At 44.9% G+C, this 10,145-nt stretch overlaps 1 protein-coding gene across 3 annotated transcripts; it reads right to left on the reverse strand.

Moving 5' to 3' along the window:
- Positions 1 to 1,872: 1,872 nt before the first annotated feature.
- qtrt2 (queuine tRNA-ribosyltransferase accessory subunit 2) lies at positions 1,873 to 9,935 on the reverse strand. 3 transcript variants are annotated; one of them, XM_077012677.1, is made up of 9 exons: positions 9,779 to 9,935; positions 9,381 to 9,583; positions 9,169 to 9,224; positions 7,688 to 7,764; positions 7,330 to 7,539; positions 6,362 to 6,558; positions 4,622 to 4,791; positions 3,342 to 3,447; positions 1,873 to 2,589 (listed from the first exon to the last, which is right to left on the reverse strand). In XM_077012677.1, exons 2-9 carry the CDS (start codon positions 9,572 to 9,574, stop codon positions 2,346 to 2,348), a joined length of 1,254 nt encoding a protein of 417 aa, XP_076868792.1. In that variant the 5' UTR covers positions 9,575 to 9,583; positions 9,779 to 9,935; the 3' UTR covers positions 1,873 to 2,345. The 3 variants fall into 3 exon arrangements, with proteins under 3 accessions (XP_076868792.1, XP_076868793.1, XP_076868791.1); XM_077012678.1 differs by having other exon boundaries at positions 4,640 to 4,791; positions 6,362 to 6,561; XM_077012676.1 differs by having other exon boundaries at positions 6,362 to 6,561.
- Between the last annotated feature and the right edge of the window lie 210 nt (positions 9,936 to 10,145).

Raw genomic sequence — 10,145 nt, forward strand, 5'->3', positions numbered from 1 at the left:
ACGCACGGCGAGGTTGCTCAAGCATGCACTCTACGAGCTCTGTTATGTACGCAATTGTTGTTTTTTAAGTAAAAAGTGGATAAACTCCGTTATCAACACTCGTTACAATGCCACTGACCTGCGCTCACCTTTAGGAAGAAGAGAACAGACAGTGTCAGTAGTTTTGAAGCTCCCTCAGTCGTGTGCGGTGCCTTTGCTGCACCTCGTAAGTGATTTATTCCAAAACGTGACAGAAGACATTACATTTTACACGCGTCTCACTAACGAGTTTCAAAACACAATCACAATATCACAGATAGTTCATGCTGCTAGTCTCACCTTTTCGACCTCGCCGGTTTTAAACGTATTAGCGGCTCACTAGACTTGTAAACAAACCGCGCACCACAAAGATGTATCAGTGTGTCGCCCTCAGAGCTGATGAGGTAACCGGGCCACGACACACCGTTAGTGCAGGTGAGTGGACCGGCTGGGGAGGCGCATGAAACCAGGGGAAGAGCCGCAGGTTGGCCACTCCTGCTATAGAGGTCATGCCTTCCAGCGTGTCTGGGAAAGCTTATGGCAGACATCAATAGACTGTCGATTAGAATCAGGAGGAAAAATGTGGATTGCATCCTGGCTGTGGAATGGTGGGCTAACTCTTCACCTGCTCCCAGTGGAAGGATATGAAACTTTGCCACTTCAGGTTATCTGTTTGATGGATCTGGAGAAGGTATGTGACTAGCTCCAGGAGCTCCCATCTGAGGTCGCTTTGTTAACTAACCTGTGGTCATGAGCGCCGAGTAATGACGAAGAATGAGATTGTGGGTACATGCTCGTGAAAGTAGCTTTCTCCACCAGTACGCTTTCTCAAGGTGGAGTTCAAGTTTCCGGGTGGAGCCCACAGCAGAGCTATGGTTCCTGTGTTTTGAGATGAGCTAGTTGGGGTGGTTCAGGCATTCGAAACAGATGCCCCTTGGTGACCTCTTACAAGGTAGGATCACACATGGTTTTACATCATGTTTAAACTAATAAAATTAATGGCAAAAATTACAATTACAATGAATCCATAGTTATAGTCTTGGGGAAAGCTATATATGTAACGTATGACACCTGAAGCACTGTTCTTATCCCCCCCGCGTCCGGAAGTAATTCTAATTATTTGAAAATTTGTGAAGACAGCAAGCTCATAGAAGTAATTTGGGGATGGATTTGTTCATACGAGCGATTGCACACTGTGCATATCCCTTAGCAGAAGATCTTAACTGCACTTCCTTTCTGAGGGTGTTCCTGCTTTAGAAGTCAGTCTCACACAGCATTAACAGGCTATTTAATAGCACACTCACCGAGTAGCCTAATCATCTCAACCACGTGTGAAGTTTAGAATGTAGAGGAACGCCCTGTAACGCTGTTTAGTGAAGGGAACATTTTAATGATCTTCTTGGCCTCCCTCCACGACACTAATTGGCTTAAACAAGCAATGGGGACCACCTGCCTCCAAGTGCCAATCAGACACCTTTAATTGGAAATGTTGCCTGACCTGACCTGACCCTCGAAGGTCACACCGCACAAGAGAATGACACACACACACTTCGCCGCCCATACGTGCACAACCAGGCACATACTGTCACACATTCACAGCCAACCACACACACACCCAAGCATATACTCACTGCTCCCCTTCTCACACACACACACCAAACCAAAACCTCTCACATACTACATCATAAAGATAATGTAAACCAATGCACCCCACTTCTCATCATAATGAACTAAAACCCATCAGTATATTTTCCACTCCAGACGACAGCCACAAGCATTCATAAGATTAATGGAATAATTTTAGGTTCAAAAGCATTCATACATATAGCATAGCTGACAATGAGAACAGATGTGTTCCTTATGTAGGGATCATTCTCCCGTGAGCCACTGTTTATTTAGCCATTAAAAAAAAGACACAGATGAGCAAAATGCTGAGACTGGCCACCACAATCTGAACACACAAAGGGTGTAACACCCTGGGGACAGCTAGCAGTCTCAGCACAAAGGTGCTATAGTAAATCAACTCAAATGTCTATGAAACCGCTGGCTGAAAAACGCCGTAAAACACATTTTCGCTTATTTGCACAAACAAATATATAAAGTGTTTTCCCAATAACGCTGTCACCATGGGAAGATAAAGCCCGGTGCTCAGAACTCCCACGTTGCTGTTCTTCCCCAGAGACGGGGGAGGGAGACACACTGTGGCCCGTGTGTCAGCAGAATCACTGGGTGAGGAGGAATGGATTCACCAACATAATAAAGCCTGAAAGCTTCCCTCCTCTGGTCCGTCTCTTTCATGTTCAGCCAAACCCCATTAGTCCTTCTAATCATTTTCTTCCTCTCAAGTCCACTGTAGTCACTGCGGTCTTGAGTTCCTGTAGCTGCTCACGCTTTATAGCTTCCCGCAGTGCTCTGAAGAACCCCAGGTAGTGGGCAGTGTTGTGCAGCATTAGCAACACCCCTGCCAGCAGCTCATTGGTCACCAGTAAATGATGGACATACGCCCGGCTATGGTTCCCGCAGCAGTAGCAGTCACACCCCTCCACAAGAGGGCGGAAGTCTTCACGGTACCTGAAGACAAAACGCAACACTGACTTTGTCAGAACCAGAAACACAAAATGCACAATTATGAACCATTTTATCCTGGAAACACACTGAGCAGGGGTGGCACGGTGAAAGCTAAGGTTCATCAATGATTTTGCCAGTTAGTATTGATGTTCAGACTACAAAAGGCTTTTGCTTACTGAAGCAATGTACTCACAAACCAACCATTTAAGAGCCTTTGAATAGCAACACTGGCATGTTTTTCAAGCTCACCAGAAAGTGAAATGAAATGGACAACACTCCAAAGGGCATTCATGCCAGTGGCCTAAACCCACCAGAGACATGGCTTAAATCCACCCACCACTCAGAAGGATGCAAGGGGACCGACCTCCAGATCAGCATATGGTCCAGATTTAGTCAACAGAGAGGACAAAAGTGGACTCTGAATATCAGGATGCTGTACAGTCTGTGCTAAAATCCCGTAGGGCTGTGTCTATATAAAGCCAGTTTGGGCAATCGAGGTAAGGATTCAGAATCACACACGAAACTAAAGCCTCTTTCTTTATTTACGCCTTAAACCACTAATCTGATCTGACTCCACAATTGAAAGCAATACTGTGAAAACACAAAAGGTCACCAGAAATATTGGTTCCATCCATCCAGTGATTTTATCAAGATGATCAGATTAGAGGGAGAGTGATAGAAGAATGAGAGTGTTAGGGGCCATAATCAGATAATTACAAAAAGTAATAAAAAAGATAACATTAATCCTCATTTACCTTATGTCCTTCAGATTCATCTCAAACTGTGTTATAGTTTCAGGGTTGCCATCTTCATTCTCTTTGGGATGCTCTACAGCCGGCCTCTCTCCATTTATCTCCAACACTGTCTCACACACGCACACACACGCACGCACACGCACGCACACGCACGCACACGCACGCACGCACACGCACGCACGCACACGCACGCACGCACGCACGCACACACACACACACACAAAGTAACTTCTCAATGTATACAGATCACAACCTTTTCCATTCCATTATGATGATCCCTAGTGTGTAAATATGTGCCTGCACGCACGCTCATTCACTCACACACACACACACACACACACACACACACACACACACACACACACACACACACACACACACCAATTCAACCGGGAAAGTTGCTTGTCCACTCGTTTCTTTAAATGTGTAATCATGTGCAGTCTCGGTGAGAGTGCTCCGGTCAGCTGAAGTCTACAGGGCCCACCCATTTCTCACACACACACACACACACACACACACACACACACACACACACACACACACACACACACACACACACACACACCTCTGCCCCCCCATCCAAAACAGGAGCGAGAAAAACAGCAACACAGAAGATGAGAGGAACAAAAGAGTGTCGGAGACAGAAAAGAAAGGGTCAAGTGAGGGGAAGAGTGAAGATGTGCATGTGGATGGAACACATTCCGCAGGGTCTGGGGGTCGCTGGCCAGCCACCACCACTCCCCTCCCTGTGCTGCTTCCTAATTGGCCGAGACCTGCCCTGAACCCTTCGCACATAACACATAACTGATTGGCTGTGCCTGATGCAATACCTTCTTTGCATCACTCACTCAATCGATTGCCATATTCAGAGGCTGAGATGTTTTGCCCATAAAGGAGAACTACATTATTCATTGGACATGCAGAATTGCTGTGATCAGTGACTGCCAAAAATAGAAAGCAGTATGATTGAGATTACTCACTTTACCTTAGCGAGAATCAATGGACTCAGGTATTTAATTTGGCTAAAATGATCAGTTTCCTTCCACAAACCTTCCTGCTGCACGTTTCACTCTTGCACTCGGGAAGCAAGACATGGAGGAAGAGGGAGGGAGAGATGGAGAGAGAGGGAGGGGAGAGGAGAGGAAGATGGAGGGAGAGGTGAAAGACAGAGGGAGATTAGAGGATGAGGGAGAGATAGAAGACAGAGAATCAGAAGGGTGTGCTTTTGTTAAAGTGTGAATCCTGCGGTTTCAAAAGCATGTATTAAGACGCTGCCAAACCTGTAGGGGGTGGCGAACCTGCATCCTCTGGGTCCGGTGTGACACTGTATTGGAAGCAGAGGGCACTTCCTCTCTCAGTCACCTGGAAGGGGAAGAAGCCCTCGAACAGGTCCACTCCGGCTTCCACACACGCGATCACCTGGTCCGGCCGGCCCACGCCCTGCAGCAGCCTGTGCCCAGAGCAAACAAGAGCTCACAGAGGCTGCATAAAATCTTCCAGTCGTGAAAACTGATGTGGTTTGGCTATACCAAGTGACATTTCAGATGTGAAGAAGCAAGAGATTGACCACTATAAATGTACTAGTGGAACCAAACGCCAAGGTCACAGGGTTGTTGTGAAGTATGAATACACTTTCTCTGAGTCTATAGTCTATATTTATAGACCAAAAAACAAACAAACAAGACGAACATCAATTTTAAGAGCTTACATTAGAATTTAGATTTTCAGACAGCAATAATGCGGCAGCATTATAATAAGGCAGCAAGGGCTGCTTGATGGCACACGGCAGCGGAGACCATACAAACCTGTAATAAATCCTCCACACAATTCTGCAGGAATTGCCAATTCACCTGAAGTAGTGACCTCCCAGGCAGCGGTTGGAGCGCCACACTCATTGTTATATATATATTGATGGCAGCGTTGATGTCGGACTCCTTTTAGCCCTTATATATGCAGTTCACCAGGTGTACACAAGCGGTTACTAGGAGACAATACGGCTCTGGCACACCGGAGCACAAACAAAGAACATATAAAACCACAGGAATCAATACCACTGCTGACTCTACCGACGAAGGAGTCCACTCCCTCCATCCATCCATCCATCCATCCATCCTGTCCTCCAAAGATGTCCACACATGCAAAATAACTGATTGTTACAGATTGGATAACTGAGTGGTTAATAGAGATTGAGTTTCGATAAGAGCAATTAGTTTAGAAATATTTTGTTCACATTATAGAGCACAGGAGATCTAGACGTTTCTAGGAATATTGCAGATATATAAGGATAAACACAGTTTAGCCAAAAATAAATCACTTTAATGATTTTCTTAAGATTGTCTCAGCACACACAGGCTGAACCCAAGTTCTCATTCTCAGCTTTTTACTGTCCAAATATTAATGACCACAACAGCCCCAAGGCTACAAATGATCCAGCAACAGTCTCTCTGGCTTGAGTGAAACCTAAATCCACAGTGGCCACACATGCTCTGTGTTACATGTGCAGACCCCCAACACGAGTCCACCCCTCTCCTCCAGTTCCTTTCAACCTACTGTTACCACGGGAAACCTTCAAATGAGACCGCCACAGGCATCCGAGAAGAGCCCTGCCTAACAACACCCTTAAGCGCACCTCCGAATCCACAGAGAACCAGCCTGCTCTCTCGCACTGAGGACCCCCCCCCCCATCTCGCCCAAGCCGGTTTTTATTACAGCAAAGCTAGGAGGAAAATGGAGCACGCACCGCAACCCACAGCCCCATGTTTAGAACAGTGCACATGCATCAACTTCACCCTTCCTCCTCCCCAATTGGCTGGTGATGCGGTTGCCATAGCAGCCGGGCAGGTGGGGCGTTTCAGACAGTCTGAGGGTATGCAATCAGGGAAAAGCGATGAGAAGCTAAGTAGAAGGCACAACGCCCACTCAACCTCCGACCAGGAAGGAGAAAGGTACTCAGAGTGTTTGTGTGTGTGTATGTGTGTGCGCATATTGGACTCTACAGGTAAGTGTAGACTAATGCTCACCTTGGTTTTTCTAGAGGCAGCTCGGCGGTCACGGCAGTGATCAGCTGACCTCTTAGCTCCTGTTCCATAGCAGGAGATTGGAACCCGTCCAAGACGAATCCGTCCACGGGGCGCTTGGCCGTCTCCCGCGCCGACCTGACCCTTTCCTCCAGAATATCGCCTCCCTCCACCACGCCGAAGACCGCGGTGTTCTTCAGCTGCTGTGGTGGAGAGCGCAGAAGCAGCAGTGAGTCCAGGGTGCGAGGACTCCCCTCCACCACATGACAGTTAACCACCAGCATGATGATCAGAGGAAGGCCCATTACTGCCAAAGATCCTCCACAGAGAAGTTACACACACACAGTGTACAGCAGATGCCCAAATGTCTCAGACATGAATCCATGTGTTAATACAAATACAACAATGTGGATTAAAGAAGTACTTTTGTGACAGTTGTTTCAAAGACCATAAAAAAATACAAAAGTAACAGAGAAATATTATTCTCAGTGCAGATAAACACCTACTTGTAAACGTTATGTTACTGATGTCACAGAACACATGCAGTATGTGCTGTGCAGCATAAGTACAAATTACAATTAATAAAGTTAATGTTACAAAAGTCAGCAGTAAAGGATCCAAGCATTGTGGAGCAGTAATAACACAGCTCACGGGTCAAAGCAATTCACAACCCCAGGAATTTGATATCTTAAGCCAATTAATAATTAAGCTGGAAGCAATTAAAATTAATCACTAAAATTAATTTTCTTTGTTAATGCATAACTAGGAAATTATATACACAATATAATATGGACAATATACATAAGTGAAGCATAATATGTTCATGAGAGCAGTGTGAACTTGGGTCAAAATCCAAAAAAGTTATTCTGCATTTGTAAGTGCACTCACTAAATGTGGTGTGATGTAGTGATTTCTGCACTAGTAGGGCACAGGTTGTTTGAGATGGAATGTTTAAACGCAGTGGGCATTACCGCGGTTTTGTGATGCAATAGGAGACACTCGTCCAGGTGAGCCAGGGTGCGGTCCACCGCTTTGCGAACTCTCTTGCGTGAGGTATTGGTCTGCCAGGTGTCGCCGTCCGCCATGCTCTGGTAGCAGTCTGGTTGGATGAGTGCTTGCATGGCCATGAACTTGGCCACAGTCATCTCAATCCTTCCCCCGCTGCCCCACACGGACACAGTCTGCAGCACAACAAACACAATCGTTCGCCAGCATGTATGCACAGTTACGGGACAATCCTAAACAAAGAGCTTCGAGCCAGAGGCTTCTGAAAGCTGAACAAAGCGTTCCCTACACATCCATTTCAGGGGATCTTTAGCAAACTCTGACCTTGTTAGTGACGTGGCCGGTGGGGCAGGTAGTAGCAGGATCGTGGAGGGAACAGAAGACAGCAGTATCATGCAGGCCTGTACGGAAACATCACCAGCTTCACGATTACACAACCTGCATCTCTACATACCTAAAGCACTGCAGTGTCGTCACTGGCAAATCATTTATTGCTGCATTTTAGGAACCAGCAACTTCAGTAAGTGTTCAGTTTGTGTTCACATGCACAAAGAAAAGCATTAAAATCTAGCATGTAAACCAAGCCTTAAGCAACCTTGAGACACCAACCAGACCAACCCAAAGCAGGTTGGCCACGAGGGTTAATCAGTGAGAGAATCTGACTGGGGAAAACCACACATATACAAAGATAAGTGTTCTGTGTAAGGAGTATGAGTGTACACCGTTATGCATGCATGATACTAAACAGGAAATGAATGCATGGCTGAAGCCAAAGGCAATCAGCCAGGACACTTCTTCATTATGACTACAATGGCCAACCTGGCCACCTGCAGTACCGAGGCCTCACATGATTGGTTCAAACTGTTGACAAATTAATTCACAGATGGAATGGAACCAATTATTGAACTGATGAGAGGGACTGTGATGACATCTCTGTGAGTGGGCCAAGTTGATTTGGCTTCAGGGCTAGAGATCAATTATGTGTCATGAAGATGAAGGCTGATGCATAATGAAATCAAACAAACAAATGTCTGAGCTGAGAAAGGTGCAGACAACCATGCTCAAAATGATTAGAGTTTCCTTCAATAACACTGGCTACCCCTTCCTGCTATACTCACCAGCGTTTCCTCGACTGAGAAACAACACATGGTCACTCCAATTACATTTTTCATTTCCCATGTGGGTGTAAAGGTCAGGTAAAGGGCACTAACCCTTCTTAAAAACCTCCACCAGTTTGCAGCAGATATAAAAATACATTTGAGATTGCATCATACATGTCTATCTATTCGATACATGTAGACGGTGGTAAATTAGCTTCAACTGCACATTTTTCAGGAAGAAATGTTTTAGTATTCTACCAATACTCAGCATCTTCTATAGCTGTGCGCTTACATTACAGAGCATAAGAATGTACACTTGTTTTTGTAATATTCTCTTTTATTCAAACTGGATCATATTTTTTAAATCTCATCTGACCACCTAGTGATTTATGTTTATAAAAGTACTATAAGGATTGTTTTAAAGATCCAGTTAGCTAAACAATCTTTATGGTTTTTTTTGCTAGCGCCTGCTAGGTCATCTGCTGTTATAGCCCATCAGTGCTACGGAACAATTAGTGGTTGGTATAGTGTAGTGGGTAATAACGATGCTTCTCCTATGGGGACCAAGATTTAATCCCCATGTATAAGTCACTCTGCATAAGAGTGTCTTCCAAATGTGTTAAATGTACATAGAGTCATTCACTCAGACATGTATAACCTGTACAGAACAGAGAGTGAAAAAGGTGTCATACGAGTTTTACTGACCTGCAAATTTTCTTACACCCTCTTGAAACTCCTCTAGCACCTCATGGTGCTCTGCACTGCAAAATCAACAAAGTATTATTATTATTATATATAGTAATAATAATAATACATTCTTATAGAGCGCTTTTCTAAGAGCCTAAAGTCGCAGCCATTAGTACATGGAACATAGTAAGCAAAAAGGCACAGGGAAAAGACCAAGAGGATGTTCTTACAGGCTGTCCAGCGTGACCTGGGTCACTGTGGGCAGGCAGCTCAGAGTGTGGAGGGTGTCTTGGGTTAGATGAGGCACCGTGGCGCACCGCGTGTACAGGAGGCAGCCCGGCAGCTCCAGCGAGTGTTGCTGCCCAAACCCGGTCCAAACGCCCAGGCGACAACCTCGCACCACTTTACACAGCTCAACTTTCATCACGCCACACTGAAAATAATGAAGGAACGGGGTTTTCACCCACTGTCGCTACCGCTAATACCTAGCATCGGCTTACCAAGTACTATTTCAGTACTACTTTTATAAATACTTCAAACAACAAGCCTATTTTACAGTGATATTTCTGTGTATATATATAAATATCATATAACTAGTGAATATTAAAATAATCCATCATCCTCTTACCAAACTTGTTTTGAGCACGTGAACACAAGCGCCTCAAGTCGCAGAATTATTACCGAAGGCTCTCGTTTTCTACGTCACCAATAACCCATGTAGTTCTTTGCACATAGTGAAATACAACTACTTAATTTTTAAATGTCGTTTAGTACAGAAAACAAACAACCAAAAAACAGATGTAGCCTTAGTATAAAGTATAAATATTGATAGTATAAATATCAAATTAACTACTGATGAGAAAGGCTGTGTTACCAAGGTTACTAAGCGAACGCTTCGCCATGTTAAAGTGTTGGCGGGATGTGTAGTTGTAGGGAAAAGCAGGACGGTTCAATAAAGAAATCCAAGTTTGGTGTTATAACTACAGTTCCCATAA

The sequence above is a fragment of the Brachyhypopomus gauderio genome, chromosome 7 (assembly GCF_052324685.1).
Source record: "Brachyhypopomus gauderio isolate BG-103 chromosome 7, BGAUD_0.2, whole genome shotgun sequence".
NCBI classification, from domain to species: domain Eukaryota; kingdom Metazoa; phylum Chordata; class Actinopteri; order Gymnotiformes; family Hypopomidae; genus Brachyhypopomus; species Brachyhypopomus gauderio.